The sequence below is a fragment of the Marmota marmota genome, unplaced genomic scaffold (genome assembly GCF_001458135.2).
Source record: "Marmota marmota marmota unplaced genomic scaffold, marMar, whole genome shotgun sequence".
NCBI lineage: Eukaryota > Metazoa > Chordata > Mammalia > Rodentia > Sciuridae > Marmota > Marmota marmota.
This window is the reverse complement of record NW_025999869.1, coordinates 14,523,925-14,548,093: the sequence shown is the minus strand read 5'-3', so window position 1 is coordinate 14,548,093 and position 24,169 is coordinate 14,523,925. Positions and strand designations below refer to the sequence as shown.

At 33.0% G+C, this 24,169-nt stretch overlaps 1 protein-coding gene across 1 annotated transcript in view; it reads right to left on the bottom strand.

Annotated features, from left to right (window-relative positions):
- Rnf145 (ring finger protein 145) overlaps positions 1-22,750 on the bottom strand; it is a gene marked incomplete at its 5' end in the record, with an annotated part of 28,629 nt that extends 5,879 nt beyond the window's left edge. Inside the window, 6 exons of the mRNA XM_015492568.2 lie at positions 983-1,165; positions 3,345-3,485; positions 6,730-6,905; positions 9,341-9,576; positions 14,629-14,720; positions 22,515-22,750. Coding sequence (XP_015348054.2) covers positions 983-1,165; positions 3,345-3,485; positions 6,730-6,905; positions 9,341-9,576; positions 14,629-14,720; positions 22,515-22,750 — 1,064 coding nt within the window. The remainder of the gene's footprint in view (positions 1-982; positions 1,166-3,344; positions 3,486-6,729; positions 6,906-9,340; positions 9,577-14,628; positions 14,721-22,514) is intronic.
- Positions 22,751-24,169: the final 1,419 nt, after the last annotated feature.

The window sequence follows — 24,169 nt, the reverse complement described above, 5'->3', positions numbered from 1 at the left end:
ATGCTTTATGGAGAAACCTTAAGCTTCAAAAACAAATATCAAGTAACTATATTATTAAGTATGAAGATTAAGATTATTTGAAATATATCCAAGAACTCTGAGCTTTCAAATGGGTTGTTTCAGCCATTCTACCATTTGAGAAAATTTTACAGAACATTTGGCAATATGCATTATGGGGCTACAAAGATAAATCTGATGAACTATAATTAAAATGCTAAACTGCAATGTTTTAGAAATCCACTGTCACAACTCTACCTCCCTAAAGACTGCCTGCTCCAAGCAATAATTTCAGATGTATTTCTATAATCAACTAATTATTAAAACGTGGCTGGAATGCTGGGAAAAAAAATAGTGACACTGAATTTTAAGCAATTCCTTATATAATTTCCTTTCATAAATTACAACTACCAAAAATTATATCTTTAAGGAACTAATAGTTTTGAGTTTTTTTCCTTATGAAAATTTTTGTAATACAAGATATACATGAATCCAACTACTAATTTCATTTGGTCCCATAGGTGTCAAGAATCTCCATTATAACTCAGTAAGTAACAACTCTCTAAAAGGCTCTTATCCCATAAATAACTATCTTTACGATTATCTGACAGCCTTTATTTTTCTCTTTTTCACTTGCAGCTTTCTTTTTTTTTTAAACAATGCTTTGTTTCCTATTTTAATAACATTTCACAGAACAAAATTACATAATAATCACTACATTTACTGGACTAAATATGTTCTATTTTTAACTTTAAAATTGGACAAATATAAAAAGTATTGAATTTTTGTAATTTCATAGTCTCTGGTAAGACTTTTTGACTACAGAAATCTTGAGGAAAAAAATAAATTTTAAAATACCGGTTACATATTTGTTTTCCATCTTTACTGTCCATCATTAACATTCCCTAAGGCTGTAGATAACAAATTCATGGAAAGAATACTATAAGAATTAAGTTAAATCACAGAATATTAGGAAATTACTTACTTATCTCTAGATGCTCCCAGCGCCAAAACAATAGGATCTGCAATCTCTAACATAGACTGTAGGATAGAAGCTACAACAATGAAGAGGATAATACTGAGCAGGAATGCCCGGTGAACCACCTGGAGTTCGATCAACCCCGTCTGCACTGCCAGAATTAACAGTGTCACTCCTTCTGTCATGCCCCTAAAAAAAGCAGACATTTGAGAAGTAAATAATGTGAATCTCATTTAAGTCCAAAGAAAATAATCTAAAGACTCAAAAGTGTTGTTACACAGTTTGTAAATCAAATTCCGAAAATTCAGACCAAAACCCTGACTGGTATGTACAGCAACTTCATATCATGCAACATGAATGTGAAATGTTAGTGTGTACTACCCTTAATGTGCAAAAGCGGACCACCTGCCATTTTAGCATACCATGAAAGGAAAAGAACAATTTGCAACACCAATAATTTTTCTAACCAGACTTTGTTAATAAATCATTTCTTTCTGTCTCTCGATATCCACTATCAATTAGACCTATGAATTGTCATGAACCATACCCTGATTATAAAAAAAAATATCGGTAAATTTCTTCATAATCTTCCAGAGGGAAATATCTCTTTAAAAAGACCATAAGAATCAGATAAATACAAATACTTTTTGAAATTTAATTTTCATAAAGAAAAATATAACATATACAAGGTCATAAGAATTTTTATTCTATTGACTTGATATATAAAGACCTCTCAAAAATAAATGAGAAATGATTAAAGGACAGGTGCAGTTTTTAAAACTACACATAGCAAATATTTCAAACTATGATGACACTAAGGATCAACAAAAAATGTGAGAGGAATTGAGTACACTAATGTTGAGACAGACACCAAATCTTCCTGGAGCAAAGCTGCTATATGAATTTAAATGTACACATAATTTTACTGATATAATTTTACTCTATGGATATACTACAAAATTAAGATGTATGTATAAATGAAAATCCAGTGAATAGGGGAACTTGTTCTATGACACCATGGGATGCACTCAACAAAATTCAGACTCTGAAACACTCAGCAGGACAAACACCTGGTATCTTCAAACATATGATGGGAGGTGGAGTGGGGAGGGAATAGAGAGATAGCAGGGACCTAATAGACAATCAAACAAACTGCAATATGGGGTCTTATTTGGATCCTGAGTTGAGTAAAACAATGGGTTAAAAAATAATTAGGAAAATTTGAACAACTATAGTTATTTGATATCAAGGATTTGTTTTATTAGGGCTATTATTCTGTTGCAATTATGCTTTTCAAAAGATTTACATATTGAAATATTTAGGGACAAAATGATACTATCTCCAAACAAACAATCATGGGGTTGGGGGCAGGGTGGGTGGAGCTGATAGGAGCAGGAAAACAGAAATGGGCAATGAGCATGTGGGGTTAATTTTACTACTATCAAGTATGTTGGTTTAAATTTTTCCTAATTAAAGATTTTAAAAGAGAAAAGATGTACAGATACTTAAAGCAGTATTATTTTCTAACAGCAAAACAACAAAAAAGAGTTGACAATGAACCCAAAAAACAATATATACATAAATGTATTTTTTTCCATATAAAAATTTTTAAAATAACCATCTAGAGCTGTTACCTTTGTGGAAAGGAAACAGCAAACAGGGGAAAGGAGCAGTCACCTTGCATTTTGAACCTTGTAAATTATATGAATCTTCTAAACTTTTACAGGAGTTATTTCTCTTTTCTTGTTCCCTTTACCAGAACCACCCCCTTTTTTCCATTTTAAAAGTTCTTGGCTGGGACAAGCAGGAGGATTATGGATAATAAATATTTAAAGATTTTAAGAAGAGGCTATATAAATAAATGAAGGCTTCTGAGAAGAGTTTCTATAAACTCATATAAATGAAAAACATTACATTCGTATATGAAGGTAACAGAAATCGCAAGAAGTTCTACAAACAGATTTCTCAAAACGTGATTTTACTTTTTTAACAGCAAAAAGTAGTATTCAAATTTTGTTTGTTCTAACAACAACAAAAATTTTAAGGATGTATCAAACATAGAATCAGATTTGAACAGGACTACACTGAAACTTCCAAAGGGAAAAAAAGCTTTGAAAAATCTTAAAGCAATCTAGAAAAGGAACAGTGTCATTGTTATTCATTGTAATATACATACAATCAAAATACATTTTAACATGGGAATTTAGTTATTTTTTTCATAGTATTTTTATCTCAATGTTTCAACACTTCTAGAAAAACTCCTCAAAATTCCATTTCCTCTAAAATCCATCAACCAAAGCAATTCATCATTACTTCTTAAAGCTATCTACAGGCTTATGTTGCTAACACATTCAATAAAAGAACTTACCTATTCATGGCAGGGTCATTCATGAAAGCTCGATAACCCTGCAAGTAAAACTTGCAGAGTGTCAGAACACCCAAAGCAACAAAAGAAACCGTGAAGACTAAACCCAAAAGAGAGTAAGGAGTGCTGCAGCATTCAGCAATGCTGGAAAAGAGCAGGAGAAATTAACAGATATGAATTTTCTATTTGGAATAAAAAACATTTTCAGCCTTTAAATAACCACCAAGTTTCATTAGATCCTCATTTAATCACCTCAAGACAAAATCTGAGATGAAATCATCTGATCCCTCTATAAATACTTTAAATCATATTATTGTTATTCAAAATTACATCTTTTTCTGCCTCTTTGGCAAATATTCAGTACTTGGCACCCTATCTGAAACAAGATCTTTATTTTTTCTTAATTAGCTATCATCTCCTTCAAATGCAATGAAATTCAGAAAGCTTAAATTCTGTTCAAATCTTATGAAACATATAATTAGCTGCTGGTAAGTATTCAAAAGAAACTTGTACCTTTGCCCATTGTTCCTTCTGAAAAATGCTGGCTGTTCAAAATGTTCAGACTGTACTGCTAATAGGATCACTTGTTACAACTCTTTATTTGACCGAATGGCTACAGAGTAAGGGCCTCCTGGCAACCCACAACCCTCTATCTACAACAGTATAAAACATATTACCAGTGTCTCACATTTTAATTCAGGTTTAGTTAAATGAATTTTTTAAAGGATGATTTTAAAAGCATATCCAAGAGTAAAGTCCAGGATAATTTAAAAATAATTTTAGTATATCAGTTTTTAACATAAAAGTTTGCTGTGAAACCACTTAAACAGACAACTGGAAAACCCACTAGATCTTAGAAATACTTTCATTTAACATATTAGATATTAATTTAGGTATAAAAATATATTATACATAATATGAACTATTATGTAATAATGAGTTAGATTTAGCATTTACACAGCACCTATATATAATTTTATACACATGCATACACACACACAAACACATTAAGCTTTAGGATTTCAGGGAATTTCATTTGTATACATGAGAAATTCATTTAGGTAAATCAACACCTATCATTTATTATGTAGCTCCATACTTTCATATATTTTTTTCCTAAACAATTGCTTATAAATTGGTTTTTATGTGAAAGCAACTAATGTTGTATAGACCTATGTACATTATAGAAAAGTATGTCTGGTTTTCTGCTAGCAGCCAAAATATCCACTAGTCATAGTGGTTGTTAGCTAAAATAAATAATTTCATGACATTCCTACTAATCTAAATTTCTGAAATGTGACATTTTTCTTCCCAGGAATCATTATATAATGTTTAAACAAACTGTTTAAGCAAATATGAGAATCACTACTTCTATTCTTGTCTTCATATTTAGAGAAATCTTTTACACCAGAACTATATGATCTAATTTCATATGCAAGAGGAGCACATTCTTCTCTAACTTCAGAAAACAGTGTGCAGTTATTTTTCAAAAGAGAGCATACTAAAGGATCCAAAGGTTTAAAATTGAACTTTGAGGAAGTGAAAGAGTTCTGGAAATTTATAAAACTTTTCTTCCCTTCTCTCTTCAGTAAGAGACATTTTTATTGATTTCAATTTCTATTTTCTGGAGGTAAACAAAACACCATTTTTTTTAGTTGTTTGAGTGTGCTTTTCTGTTTGAGTAGGGTATTCTAGTAAATTTCGAATCTTATTTTTGTAAATAAGCTGTTTTTTGGCAATGAAACACATAAATATAACCTGGCACACAAAAGCATCAAGGACAGAAAACAACTCTTAGAGACAAAAATTAACAAAAAGAACCAATATGGGAGCATCTCAACTAAAACCAAATCAAAATATTCTCATCTTGAGAAAGGATAATCCATCTTGCCTATGTATAGGAAAATAGAGGAAAAAATTATTTTGGTATGGTATCCAAAATCTCAGTATTACTTTTCTGCTTTGTAAATAAATCCAAATTCATTCACAGTTTAGTAACTAGTTAAAACTATTAAAATAATTATGCTATATATAATTTGAAAATGAATTCAAAATGAATAATTTGACTTAAAGCATGAGGATTACAGTCTCACATTGGAATTACTATCTTAACCATAGTTGTAGACCTTTTTCTTTTTTTTTAATCATTTATGATTTCTGCATAAAACCTCCATAATATTTATATAAAAAATATTATTCAATACAGAATTGGTCATTAAAATTTGACTTTGACATCAACTTATTGCATGCTTATACAGCTACTTATAAATAAAAATGTGACTCATTTTCAAAAAGTACAAAATCTGACTTCTATCAGTCAGTTTATCCTACATTTTAAAATGGATATCGCCCCATCACATTTTTATAGATATTTAGATTTGTGTTAATAATTTCCATCTTAACCAATAACATGTTCCTTTAGGACTATGAATTTGTCTTAAAACTTCTCATTACCTATACCACTTAATACATGGTCCTCCATCATACTGGATAGCTGAATAGCAATGGCTCTAATAATTGGAACTCAGAACTTTTACCTGTCTTTATTTACTTTCATTATTGTATTTCAAAGTAACAATGAAACAAGGAACCAAGATTCATACCCAGAGTGGAAAAAATAAGAAACAGGAATCTGGTGTAAGCTCATAGAAAAGACAGTGTGCTAGGGAAAGGACTCAATTGTCCTAAGACTTAAAAGAACCCTGTAAATTTTAAAAACCAAGTCTTAGAATTCTGTTGGGTTAAAGAGTAAAGTACTATGACTTATCCGTTTCATCAATTATTTAACACTATGTCAGTTCTGAAGCAAAACCTTAAAAATATGAGGTCACACAGTAAGAGTACAGAAAAGTCACAAGTTCTGAACTCAGATGGGGTTTGAATGTTAGCTCTATTTCTTGTAACAGTGTCACATTCAAGTTACTTTTGATACAGTTTCCTCAGCTACAAAATGGCAATGACAATAAAAGTACTTATGTCTCCAATTTGTTAGAAAGATTAAATGTGAGGGGCAAGTTTGGGGCAAATGTGAGGGGCAAGTGAGATATATTAAACAATAAACGATGTGATTTTTTAAATATCATTTTTCTCTTACTGACCAGTAATTTAACTTAAAATTGAAAAAATACTTTTATACTTTGCTATGTACCTTTCCACAAATCATTTGCTATACTTTAGTCCCCAGTACAGCCAAACATATCCTCAGACTCCTATTAGCATACCCCTGTACTGGCCAGGCCTTGGTACCCACTAAATGAAAATCCTATTATAATGAAATATGAAGTCATATAACATGACTTCAAAAAGTAATTTCCAAAAATTGTTATTCCTAGATTGAAGTTTTCTCTTCCTAAGGTTATATATAGTATCACTGGCTCTCATTAATTACCTTGTAAGAAAAAGGAAAAGAAGCCTCTCACGCGATGCAGGCTGATCTCGAGTACTGAAGTAGGAGTAAATCTGAAGAGCGAATAAGACGAGCCAGAAAACCATAAAAAGAACAGGGACTACCAGCTGATTCCACAAGGACATTCCCAAGGCTAAAAGGCCATATACCTCCACTACCTGAAAATCAGAAAATAAGACAGGAAAACATTTTTCATCACCCTCCATAGACACTTTTAAACACTTTTTTGAGTTTAATCTGAAGTATTTAAAGTAAAAATTAAAATTTTCTTTTTTTTTTTTGCAAGACTGTTTCAGCTAAATTTTTTTAAAGTTAGCTCTCTAGATAGTAATAATATTATGTTTATAAAAATGTATTCATTTTCATATTATTAACACTTCACACACCATCTGATGGCAACAGCAAAATGCCTTAGCAGTTCAAGGTAAGGTCAAAGTAAAATCACATTCAGAACAGAACTACTCCTGAGGCAATCTGAGGAGGCTTGATAAATACTTATATTTAATCAAAATAATCAGAACTAACACGAATAATACAATAATGATTGAGGGGTTAGGAAAAAGAGAATCAGAAAAAAATTTTTCATGGTTTACTCAGGAATGTCATAGATGAGAAGTAGTTCAGTGGAAGACAAAACTTACTTATTCACTGGAGAAATCTACTTTACTGCACACGAGGTAGCTAACAAGCCTTTCCCTCAGATGAATAAATTCCCCTTGATTCTACTGGGTATTCACTCATCAACCATAGTTCTCAATCTTGTTTGCCAAGTGCATTAACACCAGGAAAAGGGCACACCTTTAAAAAGCTTAGTAATCTGCTATAACTCAATAAACTCATTTTCCAGTTATAAAACAATCTCTAATGGAACTGATTAGCAAGAATCAAATGTCAGAATCTGATTGAATCTAAGATCATAGCTGTAACCAAGTTTCTATATAGTTACTAAGCCAGGGACCAGTCCCTGGAAACCCAGTAGGGTTCTGCCAGGCAGCCTACAAAACCCTACCTCAGCAGCCAACTGATCTTGCCAGCATCTCTCAGCGTGACACCAGTATATTTCAAAAAGGTGTAAAGAGCTTTAAGTAGAATGACTTGCAGATTACTTTATATTTTTCATCAGTAAAGCAATTCTTTTTCTACAGCCTACCCACAACAAATTTCTACTTTTCCCAACTAGAAAATATTGTTAAAGTGAATTGCTTGATTAGATATAAAAGTATCATTAGAAGTAAGCAGATTATTAAGAAGTAAAGAGTACATTCTCTATTTTCCATTCAAGGAACAGATCACTAAAAAGTCTGACTCTACATTTCTTGCTTACCCATTCTTCCTAAGTCACAAATTTCATAACCTATAATTTATTTTCAACTACTCCACCTGGTGATGCATAAATCTTATGGCAACCAAGGGAGTACACAGAACATTAAAAAAATGGAGACTCTGTCTTATGGGTATTACATATTTAATAGTCAAAAGAGGATTACTAAATATCTCCTGTCTATCAAATTAGAATAGTGCCACAAGAAAAAATTAAAAAGCAAAAAAGTTCATCTGTTAAACTTGTTATTCTCACTCGGAATATAACTACAACCCCTCCTTAGAAAGTATCTCTACACTGAATGTGGAAAAATCTCCTCTTCTTTGAAATATGTAATTCTGGGAACCACCCAGTTAATCATTGTGTAAGACAAAGAAAGGAGATAGAATCAGGCTTAGACCCAGGGCTCAGGCAGTTTTTCCTTAAAGATCTGCCCCTGAGGAATAAGAGAGCACGTCATTTGTGTGGTCAATCTAAAAGCTTCCTATACTTTCTGGTCATATACATAGTCAAGAGGCAGAAAATAACCACCATGTAAACACATTTTTCATACTAGTCAGGTTTAGATCTATTTTATACACTGAAACTAAAAAATAAATCAAAACAATTTATCTCCCAAAAGTCTAGTTTGTGTCTGGGAGTAATTTTTCTTAGAGCAAAGGTTTAAAAAAAAAAGAAAGAAAGAAAGAGACTATTTTATTGCAAGAGGCATTTTATGTTGGCAATGTTAGCTCCAGCACTACATCCAAATGAAATCCATCCACAGTATAACCCACAACTATTTAACTTTTCAGTTTAAATTTAAAAAGGGAAGAAACTATGGTCACAGCAGGAATATAATCAGGAAAAAAAAAACAAACTAGGATGTGACTTCTAGATATGTGATTCTGTATTATTTTTATCTCTATTACAACAGCTAACATATACATCTGCCTGGCACTAAACTGACTTTTAAATCTCATAGCAACCCCATGAAGAAAGTACAATGTTATTATTAGCTCCATTTTACAGAAAGTGAAGATGAGTGATTATTCCAAAGTTATACAGTTGGTAACAGCAGCTCTGGGATATAAACCCAAACAGTCACTTCCCTTTACCACCTTCTCAAGAGAACTTCCAAGAAAGAATTTCAGATGCTCCTAAGTGAGCTGAAAATAGTCACTGTTTTGAAGCTATAGAAAGTAATGTTGTAACTATGACTATGAAATAAAAATGAACAAGCTCTATTAATGTTTATGTAAAATTTTATTCACCTGTGTGTGATGATCTTACCTGAACCAATTCTCTGTATGCAGACTTAGCAAGGTTATAAGGTACTAAAAGATTAGACCCAAGAAAATAGAGAACTTCCAATCCAGTAAAAATCATAGCAAATTTGTTGATAATAACAATAGTCTCCAGAGGAACAAGGCAGAGTCGTGCTAGCAGAGGAAGCATATGAGCTGAAAAGAGCCAAATCTGCTTCGTTTTCATGACACAGGAGCATAAAGTACACACCACCAACTGACCTAAAACAGGATAGAATGCATTTAATTCTGAGCACTTGGTATTCAAAGAAATAAACATACTGTTGATAATGATGGTAACACAGCTTTTAGAGAAGTCCAGATCTACTGTATAAAATTTTAAATCAAATTTTCACTTCATCGACTATAATTACATATTCACATGTATTATGAATGCTGAAAACTAATTCACTTGGCATGATTAGAAAAAAGCAACATAAATCTCCACTGGTTTTCATCATATGTCTGACTGCATTTACAACACGGAGAAAGTTCTTTAAAACATAATAATTCATCTGCTACTGTTCATCGTTAGATCCTTTTCCAAAGGTACTCAATATTTAACTGATCAGGAATCCAAAAAATACACTTACTTATCCAAGATTACACTGCTTTTGAGATTTTTAAAAACATTTAATTAAAAATTAAATTATTAAGAGAAAGAACATTTGGTCTCTTATCATTCCACCACCAAAGCTGGCACTATGAATACCCTAATTTATTAAATGAAGCATTACATATGTAAAGCTTTAGCACTGTATCCGAACCTATCAAGTGCTCAGTAGTTAGCTCCTCATATTTACAAATTAACTTTCTACATTTATTTTATGCAATGATTATATAGAGAGGATAGTACACAAACTACTTCACAATCAATATTTTTCATTTAACACACTGTACATCTCTCCGTGCTAATACATATGGCTATATTTAAAATTTGTGTAGTATACTAAATAATGCATGTGATAAAATATTAGCATTTGGCCTTTTCCTGATATTTCCTAATTATGAAGTGCTTTATTTGAATAAGCTAGTGCATTTAAAACGCCATTATACATTTATGCTATCCTAGCATAGGTTTACTACTTGGGGCACATTTCCTAACATTTTCTTAAGCTAAATTCCTAAAAGTGGAATTTCTGAATCACTTTTAAGGCCTCAGACCCATACTGTCAGACTGTCCTCCAGAAACAAGTTATCTAGTATACAAGATGCCCATTTTCTTATTGGTTTGCCCACAGTGAGTATAATTTAGAGAAGGAAAGAACAAGAAATATTTTCTAAGGTTTTTTGAATTTTCATTTTTTGGTTATCAATAGAATTGAACATTACCAATAAGTATATAAAACACTTGCAATTATTTGGTGAAATTTTGTTCTCATTCTTTATTCATTTTTCTATTGAAATATGTATCAATGTTTGATCAAAATATAAATCCTGTAAGCTGATTAAATTGTTCTACTGTATCATGTCTTAATATTTTAAATAAGTTCATTCTTAACAAGTTTCACTGAAAGTAAACTAATCATTTTCTTCCTAAGGAAATGTTTCTATTTTTGGTGCAATGGCTCTCCCTACCCAACATAATACAAGTATTCACCTACATTTTCTTTTAGTAATTTTTAATTTAAAAACTAATAAATTTTGAATTTATTTTGGAATAAGGGAAAAAGAAAGATCTAAGTCTATTCTTTCCAGATGTTCGGTCCATTGTCTCAGAACTAGTTATTAGAATCACCCATTATTTTCTTTTTAATTTGAAATGCCACTTCAGTACACTCTAAAATCTTTTACATATTTGGGTTTGTATAGAAACTTGCCATTTTTCTTTCCCAGTGATACACTGTTAACAGTGCCACCCTGTTTCATTTCTGTGACTGAACAAGTCCCCAGTGGCTCTTTTCACAATTTCTTTAAGACTCTTAAGCATATTAACTTCTAGATTAGTTTATAAGTTATTTATTCATATTCTCTTCCTTCTTGCCAATGAAAAGCAAAACAAATTTGCAGTTATGTTTGTACTTTACCAATAGAAAAATACAAAAATGGCAACAAATTCTACACAAGGCCAAACATCTTTAACAATCTACTATGTTATAAAATGTGTTATTTTCTCCTTCAAACCATGAGTTTTTCCCCTCTAAACAACTAGTATCCAAATGTGAACAATATTCATAAAGGCTCAGAAAAGAGAAGAAACAAGAGGTGTGGTCACCAAAAGAGATTATGTCAACATCATTTTGGAAGATAGAAAACAAAGAGGAGACCACTCATTGTGTTTTTAGCTAGACTTCCTCCCCCTAACCTGGAGTAAGAATAAAGTTTGCTTTTTGAAATATGCTGAAACTGAAGCTCCTGGACACTATACACAATCCATAACAGAGGGGAAATGCCCAGATGAAAATAAAAGGCTATACCTCAAGAGATGATCCCTCTCTAGATCCCAAAGCACTGCTGTTAAGTTTATTACTCAGTTCTTAGCAGTCAGTTCTAATCACTGCCAGCTGCCTCCTCTATGCTCTCTGAGAAAGCTGATCAGCCCAAGTAAAAGGATTACAAAGACTAACACCTTGGGGTACCTGCCTCTAACAGCCACTCCCACTTGATCACCCACACTGGAACACACCAGTTGGCAAGCCCTAAAGAAATTCCAACAACTTAGCAACTCCCTTTAATACAATGATAGGTCGAGGATCCCTAGACATTTAAGCAAAACTTGAGGTTTAATCAGTCTCAAATGTAGCAGAGGCATCGGTTTTATATTGCTTTGTTTTTTTCCCAGGTGATTCTAATCCAGGCTTGAGAAACCTGGTTTCTCATGAAAGACAAAGACCAAAACAAACAGAAACAAGACCTCAGAGGAATTGAAGAGAATGCAAGTAGCAAAAAGAAGTTTCAAAGTAATAATACCTTCAAAAATATAAATTATACACCTAAGAAATAAAGACTACCATGATAAAAGAATTCAAGGAAAACATTTTTCTTAGATATGAAAATTATATAACAAAAATCAAAATACAACAATAAAAGGGTTAGAAGATAAACGTTGGGAAATCTCAGAAAATAAACCTGCCCCCAGCCAAAAAGAGAAAAGGCCAACCAGATTAAGTGGAGAAAAACACAACAGTAAGAAAATTAAGGGCCCAACCTAGGAGGTCCAAATCCAATTAACAGGATTTCTAGAAAGGAAGACAGGACAGAACAGCAGGGAAGAAGTTATCAGCATTGAAAGAAGAAACCTCTGGGGAAGGAGTCCAGCGAATGGAGGGGAGTGATGCAGGAGAGAGCCGATTTTCATCATAAAATGATAGTATATTTTGTTGGTTAAGAATAAGCATATTTGGGCTGGGGTTGTGGCTCAGCGGTGGAGTGCTCTACTAGCACAAGCGGAGCCCTGGGTTCGATCCTCAGGCACCACATAGAAATAAATAAATAAAATAAAGGCATTGTGCCCAACTACAACTAAAAGATAAAATATTTAAAAAATAAATTAAAAAATTAGTTAAAACTGAAAGAGAGGCTTGTAATGCTTTAATACTAGGAATGCTAAGAAATTTTGATTCCAGCATCTTACTTTATTGTACTCAGAGCTACAATAAATTTTCTTGTTCAGCATGATGTAAACTTCTCCTAATCTCTGAAATTCCCAAAAGTCTAAGTCAGCAGCACATGTAATGCTCAGCTCTGGCATTACAAGCTTCACTTGTCTTCTTTCAGAGAATATGATTCATACAACATATTCTCTTTGAGAGAAGACTACTCCTCCTATTTAGGTGAAAGGAGGAAGGAATCATATTATTAGTGGAATCTCCCCTGGAGCTCCACAAGAGTAAACTGCTTTTTTGATGTGCCTGTGCCAAATGGTAATTCTAAATAAATCAAAATCACAATCTCTGGATTCCAAGATTCTACTAATAGAAATATCTCCAAGAAATTTTCAACCCTATAAGATCATGGCATATTCAAAGTATTTTGTTTTTCAATAAAAGTTTATTGTTGAAATGGAAGAAAAGGAGTAGGAAGTTACTTTAAAATCAAAGTCAGAAAAAAATGCCATTTAGTAGTTTATAGAAATTATTTTATTTCCTTATTCACTGAATCTTAGTTGGGTTGTGGCCATAAGTCACTGATCAAGGAAATAATGTCTCATACACATATTAAGGTACATCCATAACAAAATTTTACATGCTTTCTAACCTAACAAATATTACCATAACACAACCCTACAAGGCATTTTCACTCCCCAGTCAAAAAAACTCTACAAGCAGCCAGCTCACTGTTAGCCTTTTATATCCCATTAGAATTACAACACAACCCACATATATAATTTAATATTTTCTAAAAGTCATTTCGAAAAGCTAACAGAAACAGATAACAGAACAATATACTTTAACCAATACATTTAAAATATCATATATACATTCAACTCATATTAAAAATTAAAAGATATTTTACACCCTTTTGGACTAAAGAAACTGAATGTGTGTTTTTGCACACACAGCACATCTGAATCTGGAAGAGTTACATTTCAAGTGTTAAGTAGCCACCTGTGATAAGTTCTGGACAGGGCAGCTTTAGATTCTGCAGGTCTGAATCAGTCCATAGTATTCCCCCACACCACAGAAGACAGAGGCCTCTTCAAATGCAAGGGCTAATATCAGAAAATAGTCCTCTTCAAAGAAATTCTTCAAGCTCCAATAATCAGCTTTTTCATACCTTCTACAAAGGTTAGTTTAAGATTCACAGAATAGGTTTTCTAGAACACAGTTTTTCGGAACTTTGGCATAGTGCAGTCTGGTAGCTCACTTTGGACTGTATGGATATTTTTTTAGGCCTTATCCAACATTTCAACTTTAAATATTCTGCTATTTCAGTGATTCAATCACATCTAAAATTCTTAACATTTCTGGCAATTTATTTTTGACAAAACAGTGATGACTTTAAACAATGAGTAGATTTAAATTTTATTTTAATCTTTCAAATAGCGCTGTTTAAAAATTAATTTTCCCAAATACTCAAAACACACATAAAAAAAAACAAAAAACTATGAGGTATAAACAATATGATTATAAAAAACAGAAACACCTATTTGTGGGGAAAAGATTAAGAAAATATGACATTAAACAACTATTGTACTTAAAGAGAATCATCATGAATAACTTGGAGCTTTTGCATTTTTTTAAAAGTTCACACCAATTTTTATCATAGATACTAAAGAACGGACTCAGACTCATTGGTTCCTACCAATACTTTTAAGTCTTTAATGATACATACCTATTAAGGCAGTGGTAAACCGATTCATGGAAAGAGGTTCTAAATACATTGGTCCCTCATACGCAGACTCCAATTCACTCCTAACATAGTCTCTAAAGAAGAAAAACAGTAAGAATGTATTGCATGGAGGAGAGAAGCAGCTTTATCACAGCATTTTCAAGCACATGTTAATAACTTCTACAGTTAAGAAAAAGTTTAGATATAAAGAATTATATAGAAATGGCTGGGTGCAGTGGTGTAGGCCTGTAATCCCAGCAGCTCGGAAGGCTGAGGCAGGAGGATCACAAATTCAAACCCAGCTTCAGCAACCCAAGAGAGACCCTGTCTCTACATAATATACTAAAAAATGGTTGGGATGTGGCTCAGTAACTAAGTGTCCCTGGGTTCAATCCTTGGCACAAAAAAAAAAAAAAAAAATTATATAGGGATGGCCTTCACCTCTATCTTCCAAGTACTGGAAACAGATTCAATTTACTGAAACTGAGTTTTACTATGCAAAGAAGGTAGCCAAAGTTCCACAATATGTTGATTTCTTTTTTTTCCCCATGGCCTTATTCAACATTTTGTGCCCAATAAAAAAAAAGTTGAAACATCATCCTTCTATCCTAGTATGAAAATCCCTAATCACAGTATACCACATTTCCCCTTTTGTGCTTCCACCATCACCTCTCTTATTTCTCCCAAAGTGTGTCCCCCAATATAGTTCATTAGCTACAGATAAAACCACAACTATTTCACAGCAGCACAGCCTAAAAATTGTTATTTTGGGGCTGGGAATGTGGCTCAGTGGTAAAGTGCTTGCCACCCATGTGTGACACCCTTGGTTCAAGCCCTAGACACCCCCCCCCCCACAAAAAAGGACCTTTAAAAAAATCTATGGGAATTTGCAAAGAGAATTATAATATGTAGATTACATATTTATTTTGAAACAAATACTACATCACAAAAAAATTCAACATTTGACAACTGAGAAGTAGTAAGCTTTAAGCAATAATATAAAAGCCTTTTACACTCTGAGAAAACATAAGCAGGAAGCATAAAAAAGGAGAATTTATTTTGTTATCAGGAAGTTGAGTAGTATTACAGAAAATAGTTGTCTTAAGTTCTTTTGGCATCAAAAAAGGAAAATTTATGTAAAAAAATTCCTCCCTCTTTTCCTCAACTGTTGAATGTATTATTCATTGTACTTTAAAATAATTTGAATGTTTTCAGTATTTCTGAACAAACTCAAATTCATTATTTTTTCTATGAAATTACTTCCTGTTAGGCAATCAAGTTGAATTCCTTTAGCACAGCATAACCAAACAAGGAATGACCCTTACATAATCAAGCAGCTGAGTACTGACAAATTCAAAATTTAAAACTAATTTTTTTTTTTTTAAAACAGGAGCAGTTTGGGGTTTGGGGGATGATTATAAAAGTCAGTGATTGACAAGCTCCACAGGTGATTTAACAATTCTCCATTTCACTCTCTAATGACTATTTCTAATATGTACTATATTCACAATCTCTTTCTACTGAAAGAAAAATCCAGATTCTCAAGAAGAATAACTTTAATGCAGTATTTGTCAACCAGGAATAATTCTGCCCTGGAAAGGACATCTGTACTGTCTAGAAACATTTTTGATTATCACAACTGGGGGGAGGAGAAAAGGCTGCTACTGGTACCTGGTAGGAAAAAGCCAAAGATGATGCTAAGCCTTCTACAATGCACATGACATTTCCCCAGAACAAAGAATTATCTGGCATCAGATGTCAACCATGTAGTGGCTGAGTAATTCCTACTTATATGCAAAGAACACATTCCTGAATATTACAGGTAACCCCCAATATAGTTACTATGTTTTCTGCAGTTGTGAGAAGGAAGAATTAAGAATTATGAAGTTTAAAATTAAATACCATGTTTACAAAGTGTTTGAAATGCTCTTTAAGAAGTAGAATTATGAAGAAGATTAACATTAAACAGGGATGAGAGGTGGGAGGGAAAGGGAGAGAGAAGGGAAATTGCATGGAAATGGAAGGAGACCCTCAGGGTTATACAAAAGTACATACAAGAGGAAGTGAGGGGAAAGGGAAAAATAATACAAGGGGGAGAAATGAATGACAGTAGAGGGGGGTAGAGAGAGAAGAGGGGAGGAAAGGGGAGGGGAGGGGGGATAGTAGAGGATAGGAAAGGCAGCAGAACACAACAGACACTAGTATGGCAATATGTAAATCAATGGATGTGTAACTGATGTAATTCTGCAATCTGTATATGGGGCAAAAATGGGAGTTCATAACCCACTTGAATCAAAGTATGAAATATGATATATCAAGAAATTTGTAATGTTTTGAACAACCAACAATAAAAAATTAAAAAAAAAAAGAAGTAGAATTATATTTAAAAAGAGATATAACTCTGAGTCCCAGTACTTCCTAGGCCTCTAAAGTCAAGTAATTTCTTTTTGGTCACACCATATCCCTATCTAATAGATCCAGTTCAATCATGGAACAGGAAAATCCCACAAGGACAGAAAGCAGACTGGTGGTTGCCAGGGGCTAGAAGAAGGGGAAGTAGAACCATCTGTTAAATGAACACAAGGCTTTATTTTAAATGTTAGGCAAAGGTGATAGCTATATGAATGTATCATATGCCATCTCAATAGTTAATTTTATAGTATGTTAATTTCATCTCAATTAAGGAGCATCAACACAAGAGCCCTATCCTCAAGGGGAAAGCCAAAAGGTGCCCTGGAAGGGCTCTCTTCCCAGTAGCTCTCTTGGTGGGGGGCAAAGGAGACCACAGAGAGGAGTTCCCTGTCATGTTTTCTCTCCCATTTGATTCTGTCATCATATTACGGATGTTCTATAATATACTTCAGCAAACTCAAAAATATTCTGGAAATTCTTATTGAGACATTTGTCAACTATTTTGCATTATTTTAAAGTCTTCTTTAGTTTAGCTTCTTTTTAAAAGCTTCTTTGTCTTTAGAGTTTCTTGCCTTAAACTCTAATAACATATAGCAAAACTTCTAAGAAACATTAATATGTTCTGCACAATTTTTAACTTGTAAAGAAACTGCTGTACATAATATGTTGCTAGCATTCTGTTAGGCCCTGTGGATACTACAGTAGACAAAACACAGTCCCTGCTGCAGTGAGGTTTACTAACTAGTAGCAACACTTTATCCTTACCATTATTAAGTCACACAGTGAAAACTGCAGTTGTAACAACCAAAACATGTCCCTAGACTTTGCTTCCTGGGGGACAAAACTGCCCTTAGTTGAAAACCATTACAATAAACAAAGAAATCATTAAATAAATTTTTTTATGTTTAAATATTGAACTTTTAATTTTAACAGGAATAAAATAAAATTGACTAAATATCTGGAAGGCCTGAAAGAAGCTAGAGAAACAATTTAAATAAAGATGTCATATTAACAATTAAAACAATTTAAAAGAAGATGTCAAAACAATTTAAGTAAACACTGTGTAAATGAACAATTCAGTTGCATAGTAAGCATATGTTTGTGCACATATAATACTTACTTAAATATAGGTATCTAAACATCTTAGCATCTTGGATCTCTTGTATTGAATGGTGCTTTGTTTGTCCATTTGCAAAAGATAACTCAGAAGTCTACCACTTTGTTTTGTGGGAAAGATTAGCTTTCCTAATTAAGATCTTTTGAAAGCTTCCCATAGGTGGCCAGAATGTACAGATTGTTCCTAGGTTGTTCAGGGACTTAGACTGCTTAACAGACTGATGTATAAAGATCTTTAATCAGTTAATGGAATAGTGAGCTCCTAGGTTCTGTTGTTTGTGTAACTTTTATAACTCATGTGCTTTTTTACAGCAAGAATCTTTCTAATTGTAAGCTATATTTGAGGCCTTTTTCATACATCTTACAGTCTTTATGTTCCCAATTTCAGTTAAAAGAGAAGAGGCTATCACAGTGGATTAGAGAAGTTTCAAAGTGTTTAGTTTATAAGTACTTAGGACTGATTGTCAGTAGTCCACAAACTGCACAAATGAAAAATGAGCTTTAAGAAGGAAAAAGACTTTATTCAGTTATAAGGAGAAAGGACTTGTTTCTAAAATACATAAAGAATTTCTACAACTCAACAATAAAAAGACAACCCAATTAAATAATGTACAATGAATAATGAATAAAATGAATGAAAAATGAACTAACATTTTCCAAATAAGATTTCCAAATGGTGAATGAAAATATGAAAGAAGGCTTGATATCATTAGCCAAAAGTAAAATGAAAATCAACAGAACAATGAAACATCTCTTCATACCACTATGATGACTCTGCTAATAGTGACAAGACACCAATGAATGTTGACAAGGATGTGGAAAAATTGAAACTTGCAAATACTATTGGGAGAAATGCAAAATAGTGTTGCCATTTTAAAAAACAATCTGGCAGGCCAGGAGGCTGAGACAGGAGGTTTTTGAGTTCAAAGCCAGTCTCAGCAACTTAGAGAGACCCTAAAAAATGACACCCTGTCTCTAAGTAAAATATAAAAAAGGGATGATTTGGTTCAGTGGCTAAGTTCAATCCTCAGTACCAAAAAAAAATAAATAAATAATAATAATAATAATAATAATAATAGGTCTTGACAGTTCTCAAAAAGTAAATATAGAGACCCTATAATACCACAATTCCATCGCAATGTAAATGCCCAAGGAAAATAAAAACACATGTCCACAAGAAAATGTCTATAACATTATTTGTAACAGCCAAAAAGTAGAAACCCAAATGCCCATCAAAATGCAGCATATCCATACAACAGATTATGACTTGGACAGAAAAGGAAATAAAGTACTGATACATGTTACAATATGGATGAACCTTGCTAAATGAAACACCAGGTACAAAGGACCATGTTTGGTACAATCCAACGTATATAAAATATTCAAAATAAGCTAACTGAAGAGACAGAAAATAAGACTGATGGTTGCCTACAGCTGGGAACAGGAGAGTGGTGGGAAACAGGAAGTGAATGTTAGTGGATATGGAGTTCCTTATGGGGCAGCAAAAATCTAAAATCGATTGTGGTGATAGTTTGCACAACTCTGCAAACACACTAAAAACCAATGAGCCACATACTATAAAGGGGTATGTAAATTTTATCTTAATAAAGCTTTTTTTTTTTTTTAAAAAAAGAAAGTCAGTTATTAAGTTGCCCCATGAAATCTGAACCATTATATTTTTAAAACTAAAGTCTTCTAAATTTAAATAAATAGCCTCAGTATCTTATAAATATGTCCTTGAATTATTCAAGGACAGCATGTCTTTTCTAACCTTTTGTGAGAAAGCACCATACAGTATAAATTATACTGAGGAAAAATACTAAAATGTGCCATACTTTGAAATTCATTCACTTAATACCAAAACTCTAAGATAAGCACTGTTTATAGTGTCAAACAAGTCATTTGCTGAGGTAACATATTTACTGTAGTAAAACTAACCCTAAAACTAATTTTCTTTCCACTAATTAAGCTGTCTCCTGAAGATGACTGAAGAAAAAATTAGAAAACCTATATTTAAGTCAAAGTCTAGGAATGTCCCTACTTCATTTTTCATCTGTAAATACCAAAGGATTTTAATAAAGATGAAAATGAAATAATAGGAAGTATTTTTGCCCACTTAAACATTATTAAAATTTTTTTTACTGCTTGTTATATTTTAATGTTTTAACAATGAAATAAACTTTAAATATTAAAAAAAAAAATTCCCATAAACTAAAAAGTTGAAATTGCCAAGAATGGTCAGAAAAAGTGTTTTTATTAAACTTCAGAAGCTGCTTTGTGACCTTACAGAACAGAATTTTGACCTCTCTGAAAAATCCATGAATTGGTGATACTATAGACAAAAATATAGCTACACAGTTTCAGTCATCAGTATACCACTAAACTACACGGAAACGGAAAAATTATGAAGGAAAGGACAGGTTCACGGTTTTTCAACCAGAATTATAACTAATAAAGCAACAATTCTAATACCTCTACCATCAGCTTTGAGATTTTCTTGTTGATCATCAATATCTTACCCATTCTAAAAAGTTATCAACTTATCACTATACCATGGAATACTGTATCATTTAAAAAAATCATTTTTTAAAGCACTAAAATGCTCACAAAACATTGTTGTGTGATTAAAAACAACAAATAATATGAATGAAATTCATTAAGTACTTACTGTATGTCAGAAATTGTGCTAAGAAACTTATGTCTTATCTTAATTGAATTTTAAAACAGTCCTTTGAGAGAGTGACATTTTATAGGTGAGGAAAATAAGGATTCTCTCTCTCTCGTAATATCCAAGGTTATAGAACACTAAATAAATAACCTAGGATTTGAGCCTATCCAACCACCCATCCACCAACTATGTGAAAAGCTCTATGTGCCCAGGCACTCATCTGCACACTAAGATGGTGAATCCAGAGCTCAGATGCTAACTCTTACATATACTCTACACATAGGATTTTTGTTTAAAAATGAACAAATAAAGATGGAGAAGTGGCTCCACCTTGAACCTGAGTTTAGGTTCAGAGGTATCCAAGTAATGCATCACATACAAACTGTGTATGGGTTGGTCCTGGTAGTGCTGGATGAAGACAAAATTTTGTCTGAGTCAGTACTGGCCCTTGGTCTAGTTAAGTTCTATGGATATGCTACTGGAAAGGACTTAAATTGTTTTCATTCTGAGGACATAAATGTATAACACAAAACATAGGTCACTGCCTCTGTTGTTAAGTGGAACACAGCTTGATTTGAACACTACTCTGGCAGCTCCAGATTTGCAATGTTGACATTAGATGGCATACCCTGGGCAAGGATAGTGGCATAAATTAAAGAGTAAAATATCACCCTCCTGGGACCAAACTGAGCAAAGAAAGTCAACCAGGTAGGAACAGAAGAGACAAAAGCAGAAGATTTGAGTTTCAGGGAAGCTACTCTAGAACTTTTGAGAGATAAGTATATAAAATATTAAGGAAGAAGGAGGGCCTGCCTCTACAAGAGGGGCCAAAAGCCAGTTGACAGTATCTAATAATAATTATTCTTACTCTTTTGTTCCAACTGAAATGGTGAGAAACGAAGGTATGAAAAAACTGGGAGAGAACACTAGAATATTAATAAATCTATCCCTGCGTGGTAAAATTTCAGGTGACTGTTAAAGGTAGTAACACAAAGTTAAATGCCATGCATCTCTGAATTGGGAGTATTTTATTACAGTAAGTAAAATTCAATCGCAGTTCATGAAACCTAAGTTTCAAAAGACATATGTCCAGATTTATTTATATTTATGGTGTCACTTTTGGTTCACCTATATTTTGACAATGTTTCAAAGGTAGGAAGCTCATATGCACTGGCTGACCTGAGTCTTAAAATTAAGGTCTAGCAGACCTAGGTAAAGTGACAATATTGTTGAAGAGGCAGAAATTCTAAGATAAATGATTAGTCTTACCAAATAATTTCTATCAATCACCCACTCTATATAATTGCAGCTTAGAGGGATTCCACACGTTAATAAGTTGACTTCCTAAAATGCTCAGAAATACAGAGTAAAGATGCTCCATGCTCCAATAGCCTGTCACAGAAAATGTTTTTCTCAGGCAATACAAAAAAGTTCAAGAATATCCTTACCTATAAACTCATGGTTTTAAACAGAAATAAAATTTGAACATAATCCCAGCTATTAATTCTGAATATTTATTTAGAAAATACATATTTAGAAAATAAGTATCAAAAAGATCTGTTTTTTAGATACTTACCAAAGCCTTAGCTTCTTAACAGTATTCATTTTTATCAGCAATTTTATTGGCAAAAGAACACTTTAAATTAAGTTATAAATTCAGTCAGACATTTCAAAAAAGGTGTCACATTGTTACCTGGAGATTTGATGTCCAGCATAGAGGAGCAGGGCAGTCAAAAAATATAAATAAAGCTGGACCAGATGCTGCCTGGGTAAGGTAAGTAACACAACACTTAAGATATAACCTGCAGCAGAAATTAAGAGAGAGATATAAATAAAATATGATTCTAATTTAATCCCCCAATTAATTACACTAGAAAAGAGCTTAAAATAAAGTATTTCCCAGTTAGGTTTCAAGAACTTCTGACATTTTTTATTTTACTACCAAAGTTCACTCAGTACCCTTAATATCATAATGGATTTGTTCTTTTTGAAAATATATATCATTTGTCATTTTCTGTGTAGATTTTTCTACTTTATGATCAAATACTGCACACTAAGGTGCAACTTGATTCTTGTCATCATCTATCTTTCCAAAATATCTACTTATTTGTTTTACATCAATTCTCTCCTCTCTCTAGTCGCCAAGGAAGAAATGGGAGTCTCAATGTCTTTTTCTAAGACTATCCCATCCGTTACTCTGACTCCAGATCCTTGCTCTTCTACATCTCCTTCAAATTACTCTGCTTGACACCAGTCCTCGCCTTTCTTTCAAAGGATGTGCAGAGCTCTCCCCCATCTTGGAAACAATTTCTCCTTCACAGTGATTTCTCTCCTTTTCCTATTAGCTATTTTTCTCGTTCCACTGAAAGATGTTTCAAGCCAGCTATATCCAAGGTTTCTAGTTTCTGACCATCTATTTCCCCCTCTGTGATCTATAAATTCCCTTTACTCTCACACTCTAAAGAAACTTTGAAGTCACTACTGTCTTCTTGTCAAATTAATATAGCCTGCTTATTGTTGGTCACACATCTAAAGCAACACCTTTACTTAATACTCTATTATTCTCTGGCTCTGTGAAATGCATTTCCTTTTATCCTCTAACTTTCCTCCCCTTCACTTTCTTTTCACACTTTCCAATGAACACTGGAAATCTGATCCCCAAATAATTGCTTTTCTCTCTATAAAGGATCTGACACAAAGAATTTATTTTGTTGCTTTGAGCACTGACATCCCTTCCAGATACATATTACCAATAAATAGCTACCAAAACCTACTGCATATGCAAAATCATATGCTTATTTCTTATTCTAAGTGGACATCTTATAGCTCATGATGCTTGAGATATAGCCCACTTAAATATCCTCATATTCAACAAGCACAAACTAAGTTCCATTTCTTTTCCCTCAACAAGGTAGCTCAATCTTTTTTACTCCCCAAAATCCCTCTCACTCCCACTCAAAACCTGACTTCTGAGCATGTGCACCACTATTCACTCTGTAGGATTAACCAAAGAACCCACAAAGACAACACTTTTCCAACTGAGGAACTCATATCTAGCTGGGACTAGAAATAAGCAGAAGGACCTCAGAATGCAGCACAATAAGCACCATAGCGGTGCAAAGTGAGTGCCTTGGGTCATGGAGGAACACAAACACCAGACTGAGATGATCAAAAGGCAGTACAAAGTGAAGACAGAGATCTGTAGTGGAAACTGAGATTACCCTGGCAACCAAAAATGAAAACTGAACACAAATTCTAGGGAATTTCAACACTTAAAGAAGTTTAAAGAGAAAAAAAAAAAAATCAAAAGAGACCAGAGAGGAAAAAAATCTGGGGGTGGAGGAGAAC